The following is a 24501-nucleotide window of genomic DNA, read 5'->3' on the forward strand; positions in this document are numbered from 1 at the left end:
TTTCTCTTTCTAGAATCTTGTTCCCAGATGCAAATTATTGATATTGTTGCTTACAGTTAAAGTTTCACCTGTGGAAGATAACAAAATGGATCGACATCATCACCATTATATTGAATAACCATGCTTATTAGTTATAAAAACTGTTCTGTTTTATGCAAGTATTAGCATCGTGTCAATAATCGACTTGTTTCCGGAACTTTCAGGACCTGACCAGCGCTTACTATATCCCTGTCACTTCCTGTTTGACAGTCAAACACAAAATGAGCCGATGAAATGGCAGGTAAACAAACCTTAATTTAATCGTGGTGTGTCATTCAATAACTGGTAAATTTAAGCAGTTGTTTCACTGAACGGTAACAGTTTCTGAGTAAGCTCTCCTAGGATTTATCAAACAATGAAGCAGCAAAGGGTTATGCTCATGATCCCTTGAACAGGGGCTTTTAACAAACATAACACGCATGTTTATTGATGTTACGAACATATCAAATATATACCATTAAGTGATACCTGAGTTCGCTGTAAGTACTTTTAAAGTTATATTTTTTGTGTTTGGATTTTATGATTTTACTCACAAATCTGCGGTCACACTAAAATGCGCCCTAGGGGAATTCGCGCCATACATTGTAGGTACGCCATAGGAGATTTAGCGCCATAGGAGTTTTTGCACGCCATAGCAAATTGTAAGTGTTATATCCACAAAGTATTTCGATTTTTCCATTGGTATACTCATTTAACATATTTACGTAAAGTATCATTTTAAAAAATGTGTACTTTGTTCGAAAATCGATCTTAATTACGAAGCACTAATTGATTTGATAAAGGGGAATATATATAACTATCGTAGAACTAGAACTTAATCGGCCCGAACTAATACCTTGGTCCTGTTCGTTTTTAAAATGTAACATTTTTATGCAGGCATTCAAACGCTTTGTCCAGGCTCTCATGAAAGCAGCATTTGATTAATAGGTCCGACCTTATTTCATAAACGAAACATTTTTTAGGTATGGATTAGTCATACTGTGGCTCAAAAAAAATAGGGTAGGTGTAGGTAGGAAAAACTTTTTATCTCATTTCCCTGTGTGTAGGATAGAGCTGTCCAGGGAAAGAAAGGGGTGTAGGATATGTCTATCTTACACCCCATTTCACGTAAAGTGTCGTCACAATGGTTTGGAACTCTCAGATGCCGCAATGCTGAAAAGGCTATGTGATGAAATTAAAACCTTTAATTATATATTTAATGTACATGTTTGAAAGATGATATTACTTTTTCTGTGCAAACGATGTTTGCAGATATGGGATATGCTTAATCTGGCTGGCTAATTCGTTTTCGTCTAAAAAGCTCAGGAGAAAAATTGATATTTTCAAAGTGGTGGCCAGTCCAAACACATTTTCATGGTTTCTGAGCTTATTCTGGTGATTGGAAGGGTAGGGAAATTTCACCCTCTGGTTTTCCCTATCCTACACCCGTGGGCATGAAAGAATTATATATTCTCTCATTTCCGTGTGTGTAAAATAAAGCTATCCAGGGTAAAGAAAGGGGTGTAGGAAATTTCTATCTTACACCCCATTTCACAAGACGTGACGTAAGAATGACGTGACATTACAAATTTGGAACTCTCTGATGCCGCAATGCGGAAAAGGCGATGTGATGAAATTGAAACCTTTTACGATATTTTTTATTGTTTTCAATTTTATTTTTATTTTCATTTTAGTGTGCAATATTATACATCTTCATCAAATTAGCAATTGTCATAATCATCATTCATCAAGCATCATCCATCATAAACAATAGCCTCATTACCAACACATCTCACAGACATGCACCATCCTCATCACCTTCATCATCACTTTTTTTTTTATACAAAACAACATCTCATCATATTTCATACAATGCATCATTATCATCATCAAAGCAATATCATTGTATTGTTATAATTTTACAAAATTTTTATTGTACACATGCATGTAAGAATTAGAAAGATGAAATTATTTCTTCTGTGCAAACTTTGTATGCACATATGGGGTATGCTAAATCCTGCTGAAGAGTTTGTTTTCGTCAAAAATGTTCTGGGGGGAAAATGATATTTTCAAAATGGTCCACAGGCATTTTCATGGTTTCTGAGCTTATTCTGGTAGTTGGAATGAGAGAAAAATACTGTTCCATGCCCAAGGGTGTAGGAACTAGGATAGGGAAATTCCACCCTCATGATTTTCAAATTTGGCAAAACCCTCGACAAAGCCTCAGGTTTTACCAAATTTGAAAATCCCTTGGGTAAAATTTCCCTATCCTACACCCCTGGACACGAAAGGGTCTTAAACCAAAAAAAAGTCATTATTTTGTGAAGAAAATCTCCTGATTACCTCAGTGAATGAAGTATGAATAACATCAAATACATAATGTTTTAATCATGTAAAATGAAAACACAAAAAAAAATTCCCTGGCTGCATTCTTAGTTTTTGTGTTGACCAGGCCCAAACAACACATGGAAGTAAATTAATTTTTGACACACCTAAATGTAGTGCTGCCACCAGTGTTACATTTCTAAATTAGCTCTTCTACTGGACACTGGTTTTAAGTAATCCAAACTCGACTGATGGTCAACACTCACCAGTGTTATGTACTCTTTTGTATTACTGATGCTTTCTGTTCTGATCAATTTCCACTGCAGCCAGTCCAAATTAATTGTGAAGAACAAAATAAGTGCAAAAACAGCTTAATTGGACTTTGTTCAAGTTTTGGGGCAAGCTTGAGGTTAATGTTTTTGGGCAAGTTGTTTTGTAAAGTGTATAGACAACCACCATTAATAGGCTATTGTATTATATGGAGTGTAAGCAATGTGCTGAAACATATTTTCAAATTTAAGGGATCAAAAACAGCTTAATTGGACATTTCTTGGACAGTTTCACAAGTATACAATTTATCACTGTCACAAAAACCTTGAATTCAGTAACTGGGTAAGTGTACTTAGATAAAACTGATATATATGTTTATTTCACTTACAATGACTTTATGAAACTGGCATTTGTGATCAAGCTAGGTAGAGGATGCCATATTGGACCTACATTTTACGCTTCAATGACTTCTCATTATTCTCTTATGTACATCTTGTATCTGATTATGGATTTGAAAATCTGCATGTAACACATCATTTAACTGTCCAGAGATTTAGAGGGTCTATGAATATAAAAAGTTTCTGAATATCTTGCTTGTCCACATGTACAGTAGATCCAAAAGTACAGCTATTTCAGACTTAAAAGCCACATATGTATATCACTCTGCTATGTATCTTTATTAAAGATATTTGTTGTATACTTTCGAAATCAGTAGAACTCCTTGATTTATTGATTTTTTTTTCTCAGATTAGATTAAAACATTTTAAACTGTAACATTTTACTCTCTGTATTATTTTACTCTCTAGATTTAAGGATTTTCACTTGATGTGACATGATACAGTGGATATAATTGACATTTTTTGGATTTTGTTTTAATTTCTTAAAACAATTTGGAGTGGCATTGTGAGTTAGTCTGTGAATAAAATTTCTTGTTTCATAAGAGTCATTGTAAGTGAATTGAACATATATGTATGTATATCAGATTTTGATTTTCTTGGGTTGAGAGATTATACAAGTGAATATGAAGGGAAGTTATATAGCTGTAATGAGGTGATCGTTTGCTCATAAAGTTCCTGTTGAGATTTAATTTGCAGCCATCAAATATATGCAGTCTCATCTTCATTTTACATGTAAAACATACCTTCCAAGTCACCTGCATTGATGTAGGTCAATATTTACCTGAAAATGACTTTCTAAAACATGTCTAAATGTACATATTTATATTTGTGTATTTGTTTAATCTAAGGTGTTTGCAATGCTTTAACAGATCATGGAAAATGTTTATTATAACCTGATCAGATAACTAATTAAAACTGTACAGGTAAAATGTAAGGGAAACTATGATAGTTTAAATACTATAACTTAACAAACCGAAATAACATGCAGTAATTAGCATGCTTGACCATATGCATGGTCAGTACATGTGGTGTATTGACCTATGACCCAAACCTTTGCCAGTAATGTTGTATTTATGTGTCAAGACATGTGCAATTGTCACTAATAGAATCTTTCACCCCCTTGGGGGAATCTCAACCCGAGGGGGAAGATTCTTAAGTTGCCAAACACGAGGCTTTGCAACTTAAGAATCTTTCCCTAAGAGTTGAGATTCCCCTATCTCACCCACAATGGGGTGAATGATTCTTTTTCTCTTAAGTATACCCTGTTTTCCCGTTGTGTATCATATACACAATGCAATGATAACGTTACATGCTAAATTCAGGGTTGCCATGAAGTTGATGAATTGTTGATGTGACGTCATTGTATTGTTGAAGTGACGTCATGCCATTGTTAAGAAAAGGGGAATCCCCCCCCCCTCTCAAAGCCTAGGGTGTGAGACAAGGAAATCTCACACCGGTAAAAGTGCGGATACACCTGTCCAGGGTAAGAATAATTAATGTTAAACTTCAAATATTAATGTGAATAAAAGAGTTAGCATATATAGTAAATGATTAAGTTGTATTGTTTATTATGATTTTATTTTTTGCAGGTATTTGATCCAAATGAAATACCCCTGCTCATCACAGGACTGCCCAGATCTTGTAGTCTGACGTTTGTAGAGTCTGCAGTGCCAAAAATGCACAGATGAAGATAGCATGCACAGTATAAGTGCACGTGTTTGTCAGAAAGCTGGCAACAAGTCATCAACGTTGGGTTAGTTTTTTGTAGTGCTTGCAATTGGTAGTTTCAAATATCAAATCTATGTGTTTTTAAATAGTTTGGCGAAAAAAGACTTAAACATTCAGCTATAAAATTGTTAAGCCACACACAATCTTTACATACAGGAAATTAAACAGAAAATTGATCTATTCTACACATTATGCTTCCTTTTTTTGGCCCCTAAATCCATCAAAATTAAAATTATCCAATAGAACTTCCAAATAACTGTTTCTTAAATTTTGAATACTTCCCTGATACTTTGATGTTAACTGTTATTTGTGTTTTCAATTATGGCTGCCATGGTAACCAGTTAATATTTGCATAAATTAATGGAATTTGAATATTCGGTCAATTTTGACAGTTTTTCGCCTAGTCTTTCTCTTATATAATTAGCTACCATACATAGAGTGCACTCTTGAACAAACTTTATATTTCTCTTAAACATGTATTACAGGTGCCTACACATTACACTTTGATAATACGCTCTATATCAATAGCTCTATAGTTCTAATTTATGCAATTTGAACTTGTTACCATGGCAACAATAATTAGAAATACAAATAAATATTTTCATGATAGTATTTGGAAAGTATTAAAAATTAAAGAAATAGTCGTTTGAAAGTTCATTTAAAGGTTTTTAATTTTAATGCATTTATTTTGGGGGCCAAAACACGTACGCCCAAACCATATATAGTCCTTTTCATAGAAAAGACATCATCAAGGTAAATAATATTCGCCATCCAAATTTTTCAGGAAATTATTGATAAATGTTTGTGAAGAATAAATGGTGGTGTTTTTTTTGCAGTAGAATTTATTTATTACCCTGATCAGTCTTCTCCAAAAATTACTTTGTCGCCTTTGTGATGAAAAAACAACAACAAATGCAGGATTTTTTCATCGAAATTGCAGATGCTATCCTGGAAAGCCTCAACCAATTGTTACAGAGGTGTGTCGAAGGAGCTGAATAACTCTTTTAAGGTAACAAATGACATCTAAATATCAAAACAGTTCAGCTAAATGTTAATGGTAAAGGATAGTTTAATTTGGTTACAGTGAACATCTTAATCACAAAATATATCTGCTCTTAAAGGATAGTTATGTTGCTCTTCCTACTACAAAATTATTACTAGACCTTTTATATATTTTTGTTTGGATTTAAACATATCTTATTCGATCTGACAACTGGATCAGAAACAAGTTGTTATACATGTCACTTGATGTCACTTCTCCATGTTACAAAACACAGTAACGAACAGCATGTGTTATACAAAGCATATATACAGAAACAAAATAGTTGAGGACAAAACAAGACGTACATATAAATTAGGTCTTTATCAAAGTAATGTTACTCCAGACACCTAACTGGGGAAAGGGTGATGGTCTTATTGTAGGGTTGGTCGTTAGTTATGTACACTGGACGTCTTATAACAAAACATGTATGGTCTTATTGTAGGGTTGAAAATACATGTTTTGCTATAAGATGTCCAGTGTACATAACTAACGACTAACCCTACAATAAGACCATACATGTTTTGTTATAAGATGTCCAGTGTACATAACTAACGACCAACCCTACAATAAGACCATGCATGTTTTGTTATAAGATGACCAGTGTACATAACTAATGACCAACCCTACAATAAGACCATACATGTTTTGTAATAAGATGTTCAGTTACATAACTAACGACCAACCCTACAATAAGACCATACATGTTTTGTTATAATATAAGACGTCCAGTGTACATAAATAACAACTAACCCTACAATAAGACCATGCATGTTTTGTTATAAGATGTTCAGTGTACATAACTAACGACTAACCCTACAATAAGACCATACATGTTTTGTTACTAAGATGTCCAGTGTATAACCCTACAATAAGACTTTGTACCCTCTGACTATCACAAGGTGTACTTGTACCTTCTGACTGTCAGATAATGTAAGTGTACCTACTGACTGTCACATAATGTATGTGTACCCTCTGATTGTCACATGATGGACTTGTACTCGCTGACTGTCAGATGATGTATGTGTACCCATTGACTGTCACATGATGTACCTGTATCCACTGACTGTCACATGATGTATGTGTACCCACTGACTGTCACATGATGTATGTGTACCCATTGACTTGTCACATGATGTATGTGTACCCACTGACTGTCACATGATGTATGTGTACCAACTGACTGTCAGATGATGTACATGTACCTACTGACTGTCAGATGATGTATGTGTACCCACTGATTGTCAGATGATGTACCTGTCCCCGCTGACTGTCAGATGATGTAAGTGTATCCACTGTCTTTCACATGATGTATGTGTAGTGTACCCACTGACTGTCACATGATGTATGTGTACCCACTGACTGTCAGATGATGTATGTGTAACCACTGACTGTCACATGATGTATGTGTACCCTCTGACTGTCACATGATGTACCTGTACCCACTGACTGTCACATGATGTACATGTAGTGTACCCATTGACTGTCACATGATGTACCTGTACACACCGACTGTCGTATGATGAACATGTACCCTCTGACTGTCACATGATGTATGTGTACCCTCTGACTGTCACATGATGTACGTGTACCCACTGACTGTCACATGATGTACCTGTACCCACTGACTGTCACATGATGTAAGTGTATCCACTGACATCTTATAACAAAACATGTATGGTCTTATTGTAGGGTTATACACCGGACATCTTAGTAACAAAACATTTATGGTCTTATTGTATGGTTATACACCGTACATCTTAGTAACAAAACACGTATGGTCTTATTGTAGGGTTGGTCGTTAGTTATATACACTGGACATCCTATAACAAAACATGTATGGTCTTATTGTAGGGTTGGTCGTTAGTTATATACACTGCACATCTTATAACAAAACATTGATGGTCTTAGTGTAGGGTTAGTCCTTAGTTATGGACACTGAACATCTTATCAAAAAACATTGATGGTCTTAGTGTAGGGTTAGTCGTTAGTTATATACTCTGGACATCTTCGTAACAAAATATTTATGGTTTAAATATTGTAGGGTTACTTTTTCTTTGTGATTTCTGTACCTCAGCATTTGTTCGAGGATAATCTGGCATAACAAGGTGGTTTACTATTACAACGATTGGTCATATGAATAAACTGTTCAGAAGTAAGAAATATTACCTTAGAATATGCTGGGGGTAAGCATTTAATTGTATGTTAACTCATTCACCCCTGAAATTTCATTATGAACTACTCCAGCCTTTGAATTGGAAGAGTTCAAATGTACCTTCAGGGTTAATGTGTTGTGTTAATCAATAGGATATCCCTACCATGACAAAGATGAAGCTTTTCAGTGGCTTCCTTCCTACAATACGATACCTCTCGCTCCAATAAATACATACCGATTTATGAAAACTGACTTCATCGTTTTATGTTCTTGTCAATATATTATTTATACACAATTACTGTACTTTGTTTATCTTGTAACTTTTGATACATTTGGTAGGCATAAATAGTTGATGACCTGGTGGTATTGTCTGTCTATTTTGTGGCAGCCTAGTTATCACTAGGAATGAAGTGATCAATTTACGCCTGGGTTGTCAGGTCACCTATCTTAACCATCTTTATGGAAAAAGCCAACTATTTTTTCAATAATTTTTGTAAAGTACATCCCACGGATAATTGTGTTATCACAAAAACCTTATCTTTTGCTATGCTACAAACTAATTAATTCATGAGAAATTTCCATACTATTCAAATGTTCAATGATGTATGTATAATCCTTGCATACGGATAGGTCTTAATGTAACTCATGTGATATTCTGTAGATAACGTACATCACACAACAGCCAGCTGTGTGTACACATACGTCATGTTACATTCAGTGGGTACATGACATCATGTGACACTCAGAGGGTACAGGTACATCATGTGACAGTCAGTGCATACATGTTCATCATGTGACAGTCAGTGGGTACATGACATCATGTGACAGTCAGAGGGTACAGATACATCATGTGACAGTCAGTGGGTACATGTTAATCATGCGACAGTCAGTGGGTACATGACATCATATGACAGTCAGAGGGTACACATACATCATGTGACAGTCAGTGGATACACTTACATCATCTGACAGTCGGCGGGTACAGGTACATCATCTGACAATCAGTGGGTACACATACATCATCTGACAGTCAGTCAGACTGGTACATGTACATCATCTGACAGTCAATTGGTACACATACATCATGTGACAGTGAGTGCGTACACATACATCATGTGACAGTCAGTGGGTACACTTACATCATCTGACAGTCAGTGGGTACATGTACATCATGTGACAGTCAGAGGGTACACATACATCTTGTGACAGTCAGTGGTTAAATGTACATCATGTGACAGTCAGCGGGTACACATACATCATGTGACAGTCAGAGGGAACACATACATCTTGTGACAGTCAGTGGTTACATGTACATCATGTGACAGTCAGCGGGTACACATACATCATGTGACAGTCAGAGGGAACACATACATCTTGTGACAGTCAGTGGTTAAATGTACATCATGTGACAGTCAGCGGGTACACATACATCATGTGACAGTCAGTGTATACACTTACATCATCTGACAGTCAGTGGGTACAGGTACATCATGTGACAGTCAGTGGGTACGCCTACATCATCTGACAGTCAGTGGGGACATGTACATCATGTGACAGTCAGAGGGTACATGTACATTATGTGACAGTCAGTAGGTCCACTTACATCATGTGACAGTCAGAGGGTACATGTACATTATGTGACAGTCAGTAGGTACGCTTACATCATGTGACAGTCAGAGGGTACAGATACATCATGTGACAGTCAGTGGGTACATGTTCATCATGTGACAGTCAGTGGGTACAGGTACATCATGTGACAGTCAGTGGGTACACGTACATCATTTGACAATCAGTAGGTACATGTACTATTTTGATGACTGTTCATGAACTTTGGACTCTATGCACATATGATTGTTCATGACTTGTTTGTCCAGTATCATTCATGAATTATCGTTGGGGTTATAACAAGGTATCACGACAAAGCACCATCACTATTTCCTGATATGTAGCAGCAATACAATATATGAGTTCCGAGTCTTATACTCATCAAATTTTGATGAAACTCATAGAATTTCTGGAAGTACTAAAATGTAACAATGTGGGGCCTGTTGTTTCTAGCGATAAAATTGAAAAGGACCCATGCATAGGAATTGTAGATTAATCACTGTATAAGGAGATCTAGATACAAAAACAACATAGTCGTGTGCATTAAAAGGGAAAAAATCAAAACCAACAGCTTAATAAAAGGAGTTGTTTAATAAAACTTTATCATATGCTTAATTTTATAGAAACATCAAACTAAACTAAACAGAAAAAACATCATGCTGACCAACTTCTTTATAACCAAGTGATAATTATGACAGGAAACAAACAATTGAGAGTGTTTGAAACAATTCATCATTATATATATATAATTACACCTCAGAACAATTAATATATCACCTGAGACTTGCTAAGGTGCTAAAACTGTTCAACTGTGTTTTTGTCACTATCCATGATTCAAACTATATTTTATCCAATACATTGTCATTAAAGTACAATGTGCTGGTGGTATACATGCTTCTGGGCCTTTAATCGCTTTTGATGCCACCATCTCTTAAAAATTACTAAAAATATATATAGTAAAGCAGTTTAAATTTGGTCAAAACTTAACCTTTAAATTTCCATGTCTAGTTTAGAAAATGGCTTGTGAAGTACTTGTTTTGATTGACACTATGTGTTTTTTTGTCAAAATCCTTATGAAATGTGCTGAGGCTGAGAGTCCCATGTAGGATGTTATAACAGTCTTTGTTGGTTTAAGACATGTGCCCAGTACTTTCACCCTTTCACCCCTGGGTAACTTTAGTAGACTCTACCTTACATTGATCTGGATGAGTCTATTATGGTCTACAGTAGTGGTGAAAGGGTTAATATCCTCAAAACTACTAAATTATCAGATTTTACCTTTGATTTAAATGCATCATAGGTTGTGTAGAACATTATCTCTGCAGAATCTATATACAGATTATAATCATATAATAATTTGAGGTTCTTATGTACCGCTTTATAACAACCTAGTTTGTAGGTCGTCTCTAAGTGGTTCACAAATTATATACATAGGCCCTTTGCAACCAGCCGCAATATCTTTCTCAAGTCCCTGGGGAGCATACAGCCGGTGCTGCCATTTCAGGCCGGTGCTGCCATTTCAGTGCTCAGAGCTAGCATTCAACAATTCTAGCACTGCCAAACCAAGTACTTGTTTACAGCTGAGTAGACTGGAACAAGCGGAGTAAAGTATCTTGCTCAAGTGTCTTGCTCAAAGATACAACACAGTGCCTTGATGTGACTCGAACCCGCAACCCTTCGGTCACGATCCCGGCATCCTACCACTAGATTAAGCTGCCTCCTATCTAGACGTGCTTAGACATTTTCACCCGCTTTCTGCCAATTTTGGAAAGTAATGGTGGTTATGATATCTGGTCTTTACATACAGCTACATGTACATTGCAGATAGATATTTTTGCTGATACAATACTGTAGAGGTGTCACAATTCACCGCGATGCACTTGTAACGCGATTATTTATATTCGATTCGATTCACGATATATTTTCCCCTGATTTTCAATACGCCATGATCTGAATATTAGTGTATGCCGCTTCAGCCGAAAGTCTGTTAGACTGTCAATTTCATTGGCTGATCTCTTAACCCTCAGCCAATCGGCTGCGAGGATGCAATTTTCACTAAACATAACAAAGTGGCGGAACACGGTACGGAAATGCAAGCTTCAAATCAAAAGTGTGGAAACACTTCAGGTTTCAGTGTATCGACGGCTTATATATCTCATTTTATTTATATTTTAAAATTAAAGTGTATCGAATCGAAATCATCGAATCGTGGTGCAAATATCAAGATACGTATTGAATCGTGGGTAAAGTTTATCAAGACAGCTCTATACAATAGTATGTTAGATTACAAAGACATTTGATAGTTTATGGCAATATATTGCCCATAGCTCTCCCAGTGGTGATATGGCTCCCCCATATGAGCTGGAAATAGTCTAAAAGTGTGTATCACTATATAATTGATAACAATTTACATTGTATGACCCAAGTCTTGTCAGGAATATTGATCATTTGTGCGACTCAAATTTTATCCAAAAAAAAATATACACAAATCTTGATTTAAAAAATATTTCAGTAAGAAAAGATCATTCATTAAAAAAATGTGTGTATTACAGAAAAGGATAAAAGTCGAGTACAAGACACAGTCTAAACTGTAAAAATATACGTTCATTAAGCAAACTATTTTGTAATAAATTGATTGTTATGTGACAGGTAATACTATCTTGTACCAGTACCCAAATTGAAAATGTCTTGCTATTTATTTTGATGAACATAGCACTGTCATTTTGATATATGATAATATCGTTCAATTGTCACTGCTATCATGATTGTTGACCAGTATATGCATGGCACAGTGTCCTTTTGTCTGTCATCCATCAACATTTTTCTGTCATAATTTGGGAGTTAAGGGATTGATCCAGTGGGGGCAAATAGATGGTTTTCTGGTTCCGAAAGACTTCTTAAGAAAAGTAAATGTTGTCATCTACTAGTACTGGGCACTTGGAGATAGGTTCCTGACTTCGAACAATAACCTACTCCAATTAGGATAATTAGAAATAACACGAAAACAGTCGAAAAACCCAACACTTTCTTAACAGCTTATATTATGCAATATGAAGTAAAAAAAGGAATGCTATCATGCTATCAAAAAGACTCTGTGTTCCAATTTGGGCAAACAGAAAGAGTTTTTGCCTATTTGCAGCTACTTTTTATTGCACACTTTTGATAAACCTATTTATCAAGCGATTAAAGCCACTGGGCCTCTTGTGCTTATTTTGTGTATGGCAATGCACTGATTTCTTTCTCCTATGCTTTCAGGTTGATGATGCAAGTTCAGAAGACAACATTGTAAGACTTCATCCAACACATTGGAAAGAGTTATCAGCACACGAATAAGCAAGGACATAACTGAAAAACGTAATCTAAGTGAACTGATATAAATGACACATTGGTAGCTATGGAGCCGGTTAAACAGAATGATACACAAGATGACAGTTCTAATCTCATCAGCCTTGATCAAGAAACCATTAAAACAGAGCCACCAGATGACCTGGCCATCACACATGACTCGCGAGGGACAGAACAAGTGAAGATGAAAGAGATGTATCAAAAAAGTGATGGTTTGGTCGAAGATGTAGATGTTAAGCAAACTGTGTTTGAGGTAAATCCTTCAAGTGTTGGGAAGCAGGAAACGATAACATCACCCTTACACTGTGGGAGTGGACAGGACAGAATGCTTTTGGATGGAGAGGCATCCTGTGCATCACAAACTGAAACAAAACCAGACTGTCCAGTCATAGACACCCTTTTTACATGCGAGATATGTTGCCAAACATTTAAACAGCACATCTGTCTTACGATGCATTTGAAAACTCATCTAGGTGATGGACCATACACTTGTGATGTATGCAGTAAAATATACAAACTCCCCAAGACTTTCCTGAACCACATTTCGATACACAACATCGACAATCAGTTTGATAGTCAAATATATGATCAGGGTTTTCACTCAGAATTACGAAGTAAAGGTCATCAAAAACGTGTACTCAGGAGTCAACGAAAAGGAAAAGCCAAAGAAGCAGCACATAAAAATCCCTCGTGTGATTTTTGTGACTGTTCTTTTCCAGACTTTGAGCAATTAAAAGTACATGTAGCCACCCATCAACAGAAGTCACCAACATCAATAAATACTCAATGTAATCCCTCTCATTCATCAACAACAAAACGAAGAGCAACAAGGAGTGAAACGTTATCCAGTCCAAGGCAAATAGATAACCAAACCACATTGGAACAAAGCCCTACAGAAGTACCAAACCTTACCGTTTGTGAAGAAAAATCAAAAAGAAAGAGAAAATTAGAAGAGCCTGTGTCAGTGAAAGGAGACAGGAACACGAAAGTGTTGAAAACTCTTCCAGCATGTCATCAATGTGTTGAATGTGGTGAAATCTTCACAGAAGAACCCCTCTTACGGAAGCACCTGTTGGAACATTTGAAGAAAGAATTCAAAGTTTGTTGTGGCGAATGTGGCATGAAATTTACAAATGATACAAAATTGAAACAACACACGACTGAGATACACACGAAAATTCCCTGCAAAAAATGTGATAGATGGTTGACACCACAATATATGCGGAGGCATTCGAAAATCCACAACGAAGATGATCTGCTTGAGAAAAAACCTTTTCAATGTGATGTCTGTGAAAAGGTATTCAGCTTTGCTTTCACATTGAAAGTTCACATGAACTTTCATGACCCAAAAAACTCATTTGACTGTGAAGTTTGCTGCAGAAAATTTATCAAACGTGAACACCTTGATATGCACTTTAATATCCACACACAAGCCATCAGTCTTACCCAAGTAGGGCAGACTGATCGTGTGTGCCAGAAGAATTCAGGAAAGACCGATACAGTGCTAAGTGTTGGAAAAGCAACTGAAAAACAGAAAAACGTTACCTTGTCCTCTGAAGTCCAAATTTTATCAAAAGGTAATATTTGGAAATGTGATGTATGCAAAAGGGTGTTTTGGACTAACTATCGTTACAAGAAACACATATTGATTTGCAAACGGAAGTCTAAAACGGAATGTCAGATCTGTCCCAAAAAGTGTGTTGGACATTCGAGACTGCAAATTGAAAAATCGCATAGATGTGATGAGTGCGGAAAAGTCTTGCATGGGGAGACTCCATTCAGGAAGCACATATTGGAACATTTCAAGAAAGTCTTTGTTTTCAACTGTGACGAATGTGGCATGAAATTTACAAGTGAATCCAAATTACAGCATCATACTACAGAGAAACACACGAAAGTTCCCTGTACTGAATGTGATCAATTGTTCACACCAGAACATATGCGGCGCCATTTGAAAGTCCATAAAGGTAATGGAATATCCAAGAAAAGACCTTTCCAGTGTGATGTTTGTGACCAGGTATTCGGTACATCAAGATCATTAAAACAGCATATGAATTTTCATGATCCAAAAGAAACCTTCAGTTGTGAAGTTTGTTGCAGAAAATTCACCCAATTTTGGCATCTAAAATCCCATATGAAAACCCACCCTCAAATGCAAGCATTAAGTCTGAACCGTACAAACCAGCGTGATGCTGTTTGCAAGGAAAACAACGTACAAACGGATCAGTTATCAGGTGACGAAAAAGGAAGTCAACGAAAAAGTATTGAAACTTCCCCTCAATTACGAGTATCTGTGAAAGGCACCCACATTTCTGCTTGTGAGATGTCTGGTATCCAAGGAAAACAAGTGGATCTTATGAGCAAAAACCAGCACTTCAAGTCAGCCAGAAACAAACTTAATTCAAAAGACCATACAATCTCTAACAAAACAGGAAAGGTCGAAAAACTAAGTTGTGACACTAAAACAGGTGAAGTCATGCCTAGAGCGAAAGCCAACCCTCGTCGTAAAAATGTGTCTAAAATTGATGCAGAAAGAAGTGACAATAAAGCCCCAGCCAGAAAGAAGAAAGTACAAAAATACAGTAACAAGACAAACAAATGTGGAAAGATGGGCCAATGCAACAAAGGTAGTGATGAGAATGAAAGAGTTACAACTGAAGAAGGAAACACTATCGTAATGCTTAAGTCGTGTAAAAAGACTTGCTTGCAAAAAAAGGACAGAAAGGGGCGGATTAAGCAAAATCGTTCTTGTACGATTCGTAAAACAGCTTTTAAACTTGGCAACAGGAAAAAGTTGAGCAAACAGGAGCCTACACGTCCATCAACTCAGCAGAGGGCTGTTACCATTACCAAACATTCATGTGGTGAATGTGGTGAATCGTTCACTGAAAAAGATCTGATCGACAGTCACATGATAAAGCATTTGTCTGAACTGTACACTTTCCAGTGTGATTTTTGTAGCACTAGGCTGCTCACTAACATAGGTTTGAAAAAACATGTTTTGAAAAACCACACTGAAACACCTTGTGCAGTATGTGGTCAGATGTTTGATTCTGCGACAGCATTGAGAAAACATGCCATATCTCATTCCGATGAGTCGAGCAATGCTAGTTTAGCCCGCAAGGAAAAAACCAGAAAGATCCTCTTATATTCACAACGACGAGCGGAAAAGCACGAGTACTACAATCGATATTGTTCCGGAACTTCAACAGAAAAATTTGCATGTCCAGTTTGTGAGAAACTGTACGATCGTTCTGCAGCATTATTATTCCTTGGTCATGTGAAATACCACACGAAATGGCTAAAAGTTGAGCAGTCTATCGAAAGAGACATTTTAAGGAACAAAACTGGTGACGAGTTGACTACTGACACAGCTAGTGCTGAAGCAATGGATAGGCAAAATATTAATTCTCAGAATAGTATGTATATGGGTCCAGAGAGCAAAGGTACCAATGGTTCAACTATTTGTCAAAACTCTGTCAATCTTCAAGATACGAAGACAGAAGATTTCTGGAATTCTTCAGGACAATTACAAGATAACATGGGTACCCATGCACCAGAAACCAGTTTAAATGATAAATCAAGTTTTGAACCACTCAATCAAGTGAATGACCCTTCGACAGGTACAGAAGGTGATCTGTTGGCAAAAATGCACGAGGAACAAACAGCTGCTCCTCATGCTGGCAAAATACAAGTATGGACAGTGAGGAAATTATTCCAGTGTGTACGATGTAAATTGGAATTCAAAAAAGAATATTATTGGAAACAACATAACAACGTGTGTTCTGATGAAATGATGTGTGATCATTGTGGGAAAGTATTCATGGGCAAAAGGCAGCTGCAATTGCATATGCAACGTGACCATCTTCGAAAAGTGACGCGTGTATGTCACATATGTGGTGATATTTGCAAAAGTGACTATGCTTTCAATATCCACAATCTGAAGGAACATTCTTCTGTGGAAATGAATAGCAGAGATCGAAAAAAACATCACCTGTGTGAGCAATGTGGAACAACATTTAGTTCTAGAAGTTTATTATGGAAGCATCAGCAATTAGTTCATCATAGGAAAGGTCATTCCTGTGACATTTGTGGAAAGTCCTTTGTTCACGAAATAGTCATGAAAAGACACCTGAAAGCTCACAAAATAGCCACGGACAGATCGGCTCTGCAAACACCAGTTGCTATTTCGAGTACATGTGACATATGTGGGGAACGAATGATGGAAAGAAGTATGAAGAAACATCGGCAGCTCGTTCACAATATAACAAGATGTGACACATGTGGAGATGACGTTCTCAGCGACGCCTATCTGGAACATAGCAGAACGCATCTGACGCTGTGGAATTGTGACACGTGCGGGAAACAATTTCAAAGCGCAAAAAACGTTGCAAAGCACAAAGCATGTTTCCACATCATGAAGTTGTGCGATCTTTGTGAGTTTGTGTGCGAGAGTAATCAACAACTGACCTACCACAAACTCTCGCGTCATTCAGCCAGGAAGAGGTGTAGTTTATGCAGCAAATCATACAAATCCACAAGAGGTCTTCAAAGACATACAGATATTGTTCATACAAGAATCAGTGTAGTCACGTGTCATATTTGTGGTAAGACGTCAGACAAATATAAAATTGAGCGACACATGAGAAAACACGGAGATTTACCTCAGTGTCCAGTGTGTTGCAAGAAGTTTCTTACGAATAAACGAATTGAACGACATATTTGGGAAATGCACAGGACATCGACATGTGATGCTTGTGGTAAAGAGTTTACCCACGGTCTTCTGAAACATCACAAAAAGAAATGTTTGAACATACCAACCAACAAGATGCCTGAGGTATTTAAATGTCAATTCTGCGGAATAATTTGCAAAGATCTCGTAACTCTCAAAGTACATTTGGGAAAGCACCTCATTTCAAAATCCCATGCATGTACTAAATGTGATAAAAAGTTTGACAGCGCATTGAAATTGACCTACCATCAAAGAGTGCATACGATTATGGAATGCAAGGACTGTGGAGAAAAATTCGAATCGCGATGGAAGCATCGACATTTAAAAAAAAAATGTAAGTCAAGTGACAGGACCAATCGCTCTGTGGACAACGATGCAGCATTAGTAAAATGTAACATTTGTGGGAAAGGTTTCAAAACTAAAAGTCAAGTACAAAGACATATGTTTTCACATACAAGAGCTGTATATGCATGTCAGCTCTGTAAATTCGCTACTAAAAGTCAAAGCAGGTTTGAGAGACATGGAAAAACACACAAAAAGAAGAAAAAGTCTGTTCCTCCTATTGAAAAGGAATATTCAAGTGATTGCAAAAAGAAGAAGACTTTCAAGACCTGCAGTGTATGTAACAAAGAAATAAAACATAACTTGACATTTCAACGTCACATGGCCACGCACACTGGAGTTAACACATTTGAATGTAGTATTTGTGGTAGGGGGTTCCCCACCAAAGCAGGATACAAATACCACTTAGGTGCGCATTTAGTAAAAAAGGAAAAGATTGAAGATGCTAACAAACCCGACGAAAACGTTTAACAACCGAGTTATTTAGACATATCCTTCTGCAGCTTTTTAATAATTGTGAAATTGATCAACTTCCTGTTCAGAAGTAGATGGAATGGTACTATGGTATGTTAAAAGTCATAGTGATCGTTTCCTGTTCGGTGGCAAACACTTAACTTGATGGTAAATGAAGGGTTTATGCTACATTATGTACTACAACATGTAATTTGCTGAAAGAGATATATCCCATGATGTGTTAACAAACCAAGAAAATGTATATGGTTGTGGTTGTTTGACTGTTAAATTTAACCCTTTCATCCCTGTAACATGTAAATTTTGGAAACTCTTAAGCTTCCATGCATTGATTTGGATGAGTCCATTATGGTCTACAGTGGTGAAAGGGTTAATATTTAATTTTTATTGAGGCTTTTTATACCGATTCGTTATCGCCACTTTTTTTTTCTTTTATCCAAAGAGTCTCAATGTGTGTTATGAGTGAAGTAAGTAAGCCTGGTTACTGAAAAACCATGGTGAACTTATGCCATACCACGGGGTCCGTCGTCCGTCGTCCGTCCATCAACTTTTCATTTAAAACGTTACTAGTCCTGAACTGCTTTATTGATTTTGGCTAAATTTGGCCTGGGTCATCCTTGGGCAAAGGGGACTATAATTTGTATAAACGGAGGACGTGGCTCCTCTGGGTGCAGAGGGGCGGGGCCCAATAGGGGAATTTGAATTTTAAATCTTTAAAATCTTGCTTCTGTACTATTGGAGAGATTTCATGCAATAATAATAATTTCCCATGGTTACTTTATTTTCCACGTGAGCGATATAGGCCCTCTCGGCCTTTTGTTTTTACAAAGGGTTCCCGACACACGGAGTGTCAACTTTGAATAATTCCATTCAGTTCACTTTTTAAATTTAAGTGAAGGGTTTCACCGAATCGAGGGTTGCGGAGGAGGATATGGGAGTAGGGTGACAAGAAATGACGTATTAGATTTTTTTTGTCCATTTTTAATGATAAAATGTGTCGTTATGTATCACAACTTTCTGAAGTAAAGTGGTTTGCATCACAATATAAATAATGTATATAAGAAAAGATAAGGAAACACACCCTACATATTTTTATGTGAATTATATTTATGCTGTTGTGGATGATAAATGTTTTTACACGCTTCATTTTGTTATCAGTTTACGTATTATGTTACACATTTTCCATGTTAAAAATGTACAGGTCCCGTTCTCGATACACATTTCTTGTCTGCACGTATATATGAAATCAACAAAATTACAAATTCTTTACACGACCCTTGCGGTTGAAACAAGTATACTGGTCTGCTGTTTTCATGAAAATCAAGAGAATCACATGGAAGCGGTAAAATCTACAGGCTTTCTCCTTTTTTAGCTCCTCTATAATTTGCATACCAGATACCATCGATTTTGTCGGGACAAATGTACATGTTTCCAGTGCAACGTGTTTTAACCCCTTCACCCCTGAAGACACATTTAAACTCTTCCAAATCAAAGGCAGGAATAGTTCATTATGAAAGTTCAGGGGTGAATGATTTAAACACAAACTTGTAGCTGGATTTTTTTTCTGACGCGGTGTACGCAAAATAATAGCTTAATTACTATTTTTCTATCGTTGCTGTAAGTTGTAAATGTTTAACAAATGAATAAAGGTTAATGATTCATTTTCCGCTTTTGTTGTGTTTCTGCATTGTACATATGTGTCTGAGCATTTTATGCATGTATTTACATTCTTCTGACCATAAGTACTACTGACGAATCATTACGAGGACGAAATAGCTACATGGCACAATTAAGTGGTTAATTTGTTTGACCTTTCTGTATCGAAAAATTCAAATTTTAAAGAAATATTTCCTTACTGTGTGTCCCTATTGGGTAATGAAGGTCTCTCATCCTCCGTGGTTCGTCCGTTATTCTATTTGTCATTCCTTATACAATTCTTGTTAGCACTATTTAGCAGAATGTACATGGAGAGTATTTCTCACATTCCACATAAAGGTTAGCTATTGTACCTGGTTATGCATAGTGAATTTTGGGACTGAGCGGAAAAACCCAAGATGACCGATAGGCGGCCATCTTTGATTAAGAAAGATCAAGTTTGTTACCACTATTTCTGAAAGCGAATTGAGGGAACTTTTGTAAATTTCACTCCAAGGTCCCTCATAGTCCATAGTTATGTATAAGTAAGATATGGTCTCCAAAAGACGCATATTCTTTTCACGTAACTTTACGACGCTTTCCAAATACGGGTTGATGTCATTTAATTATAAAGTTGCTGTTGCCATGCTTAATGGAGTCCAACCGGCCTCTTCAACTGTGACTTGAAAAATCGATGGCTGCTGATGACAGCCTATTTGGTGAACCATTGCCAGAGCTCGCAACATCAATTAATGACAAGTTGCGCAGGATCATTACAAACTTGCAGTCAAAGTAATGAGCTGGATCAGCTACCAAAAGGAATATATTGAAGCAATGTCTTAAAACACTGCTTCCCTTGATATCCTCAGTTTCGAACATGTCATTGGCTGAGTCAAAGGTTCCAGTGTGTTTCATAGTGTTTGATCAGTGTTTGATTCAAAAGATTATTGTAAGCGAAAAAATGACAAAATTTTATCTTTTATGGCGCTGAATGTCACGCAGTTATGGGGTTATCTTTTTGGGTTAATTTTGGAGTGTGCAGTATAACGAATAAAGTAACACTGGACAGTTTTTTTATCAGAATAAAACAGTTATGCTACTCATTGTACGTTTGTAACATTTTCACAAAGTACCGATAAAAGAAAGTCTTAAATGATTTTCAACCCATATAACAAAAAATTCTGCTACAAGACTTTGATGTTTTGTGCACTAAAATCCCAAAATTGTCATTAATTCTTAAGTTTGAACTCCTTCATGCAGTGATCACTGCTCGCTTTCTTTTACAAGTGCTTTTAACTACTTTGAAATGAAAAGATCTATAAGTAAACATTTACCACCTGGTCAAGCTAGTTTGGGTTTTATTGAAAACCAAAAACACTTTGTTAGTTAGGAACCTTTACTTTGCCATGTCTATTAATCAAGATGATGTTAATACTATTCCAAAGAAAATCAAGAGTTCTGATTGCGAAGCAATAAGTGTTAACTGGATTAATACATATGCTAATATAGGATCTCGCTTAAGGTCGTATTGCTAAACGGAAATAGGAAGTACATCCCTAGTTGAAAATCCAATGTAGGGAGACAGTATCACAATTTCCGCATATTCTAATGTTTAATATTAAACTTATGAATAGTGTATGTATATTATTGACAGAACAGTGTAGTCTCTCAATATTAAAGTATTTCAAAGCAATTTTTTCTGTACTTCAGGAAACCGGCTACCTATTTCACTACTGTGAAGTTTTTCAAGAACGATAACTCTTACATGCAATTACTATGTGTATATGGTTTTATTAAATAATGTCAATTTTTAATCGTTTATAGATAATTATTTTACACAATTTCAGCATTTATTAAAATGATATACATTAATGCAATACTAATCTATGTCGGTATCATTTTTATTGACATTATTTTGCAAAAACTTGTGTCTTTCATTTTTTTCTTCAACATTCACTCCTTTTTACATAAATTTCCATTTAAAATCATTAAAATATGTGATATCAAAGTTTTACTTTCTAACATAAAAGTATTTAACGTGTTGAAACGTTTCAAGACCGACTGATCCCTTTGTCAAGCTTTGACTGAGACGGTCTTGAAACGTTGTGTCATAGCTTGACAAAGGGACCAGTCGGGTATTGAGTCATAGCTTGACAAAGGGACCAGTCGGGTCTTGAAACGTTTTGTCATAGCTTGACAAAGGGACCAGCTGGTCTTGAGTCATAGCTTGACAAAGGGACCAGCTGGTCTTGAGTCATAGCTTGACAAAGGTACAAGACGTCGGTCTTGAGTCCTAGCTTGACAACGGGACCAGTCGGGTCTTGAGTCATAGCTTGACAAAGGGCCCAGCTGGTCTTGAGTCATAGCTTGGCAAAGGGACCAGCTGGGCTTGAGTCATAGCTTGACAAAGGGACAAGACGTCGGTCTTGAGTCCTAGCTTGGCAACGGGACCAGTCGGGTCTTGAGTCATAGCTAGACAAAGGAACCAGTTGGGCTTGAGGCATAGCTTGACAAAGGAACCAGTCGGGGCTTGAGTCATAGCTTGACAACGGGACCAGTCGGTCTTGATACGTTGAATCATAGCTTGACAAAGGAACCAGTTGGTCTTGATACGTTGAATCATAGCTTGACAAGGGAACCAGTTGGTCTTGAGTCATAGCTTGACAAAGGGACCAGTTGGTCTTGAGTCATAGCTTGACAAAGGAACCAGTCGGGTCTTGAGTCATAGCTAGACAAAGGAACCAGTTGGGCTTGAGTCATAGCTTGACAACGGGACCAGTTGATCTTGAAACGTTGAGTCATAGCTTGACAAAGGAACCAGTCGGTCTTGATACGTTGAATCATAGCTTGACAAAGGAACCAGTTGGTCTTGATACGTTGAATCATAGCTTGACAAAGGAACCAGTTGGTCTTTAAGCGTTGAGGCACAGCTTGACAAAGGGACCAGTCGGGTCTTAAATCATAGTTTGACAAAAGGACCAGTCTGGTCTTGAGTCATAGCTTGACAAAGGGACAAGTTGGGCTTGAGTCATAGCTTGACAAAGGGACCAGTCGGGACCTGTGTCATAGCTTGACAAAGGGACCAGTCGGGTATTGAGTCATAGCTTGACAACGGGACCAGTCGGTCTTGATACGTTGAATCTTAGCTTGACAAAGGAACCAGTCGGTCTTGATACGTTGAATCATAGCTTGACAAAGGAACCAGTTGGTCTTGATACGTTGAATCATAGCTTGACAAAGGAACCAGTTGGTCTTGAAGCGTTGAGACACAGCTTGACAAAGGAACCAGTTGGTCTAGAAGCGTTGAGACACAGCTTGACAAAGGAACCAGTTGGTCTTGAAGCGTAGAGACACAGCTTGACAAAGGGACCAGTCGGGTCTTGATACTTTGAATCATATCTTGACAAAGGAACCAGTTGGTCTTGAAGCGTTGAGACACAGCTTGACAAAGGGACCAGTCGGGTCTTGAGTCATAGCTTGACAAAGGGACCAGTCGGGTCTTGAGTCATAGCTTGACAAAGGGACAAGTCGGTTTTGAGTCATAGCTTGACAAAGGGTACAGTCGGGTCTTGAATCATAGCTTGACAAAAGGACCAGTCTGGTCTTGAGTCATAGCTTGACAAAGGGACCAGTTGGGCTTGAGTCATAGCTTGACAAAGGGACCAGTCGGGACCTGTGTCATAGCTTGACAAAGGGACCAGTCGGGTCTTAAATCATAGTTTGACAAAAGGACCAGTCTGGTCTTGAGTCATAGCTTGACAAAGGGACAAGTCGGTTTTGAGTCATAGCTTGACAAAGGGACCAGTCGGGACCTGTGTCATAGCTTGACAAAGGGACCAGTCGGGTCTTAAATCATAGTTTGACAAAAGGACCAGTCTGGTCTTGAGTCATAGCTTGACAAAGGGACAAGTCGGTTTTGAGTCATAGCTTGACAAAGGGACCAGTCGGGACCTGTGTCATAGCTTGACAAAGGGACCAGTCGGGTCTTGAGTCATAGCTTGACAAAGAGACCAGTTGGTCTTGAGTCATAGCTTGACAAAGGGACCAGTTGGTCTAGAGTCATAGCTTGACGAAGGGACCAGTCGGGACTTGAGTCATAGCTTGACAAAGGGACCAGTTGGTCTAGAGTCATAGCTTGACAAAGGGACCAGTCGGTCTTAATACGTTGAATCATAGCTTGACAAAGGGACCGGTCGGTCTTGAGTCTTAGCTTTACAAAGGAACCAGTCGGTCTTGAAACGTTGCGCCACGTTAAATACGTACATTGTTTGTGTATAAAGTAATGATAATTCGAGGTTCTTATATACCGCTTTATCACAACCTAGTTCTTAGATATGACTTCCCATTAAATTTACAGAAAGTTTGATAAAGAAATTGTTGCAGGGTTATCTTTTACACGTAGCTAGTGTAGATAGTATCTATGTAAAGGTGATGCGAC

General features: G+C 37.3%; 1 protein-coding gene across 1 annotated transcript; it reads left to right on the forward strand.

Moving 5' to 3' along the window:
- The first annotated feature begins 235 nt into the window (after positions 1–235).
- Positions 236–20090, forward strand: LOC110459316 (zinc finger protein 729-like). Its single transcript, XM_021511511.1, has 4 exons — positions 236–280; positions 4601–4764; positions 5680–5748; positions 12794–20090. The coding sequence occupies exon 4, from the start codon at positions 12933–12935 to the stop codon at positions 18426–18428; it is 5496 nt and encodes a 1831-aa protein (XP_021367186.1). The 5' UTR covers positions 236–280; positions 4601–4764; positions 5680–5748; positions 12794–12932; the 3' UTR covers positions 18429–20090.
- Positions 20091–24501: the final 4411 nt, after the last annotated feature.

The sequence above is a fragment of the Mizuhopecten yessoensis genome, unplaced genomic scaffold (genome assembly GCF_002113885.1).
Source record: "Mizuhopecten yessoensis strain PY_sf001 unplaced genomic scaffold, ASM211388v2 scaffold10033, whole genome shotgun sequence".
Classification (NCBI taxonomy): Eukaryota; Metazoa; Mollusca; class Bivalvia; order Pectinida; family Pectinidae; genus Mizuhopecten; species Mizuhopecten yessoensis.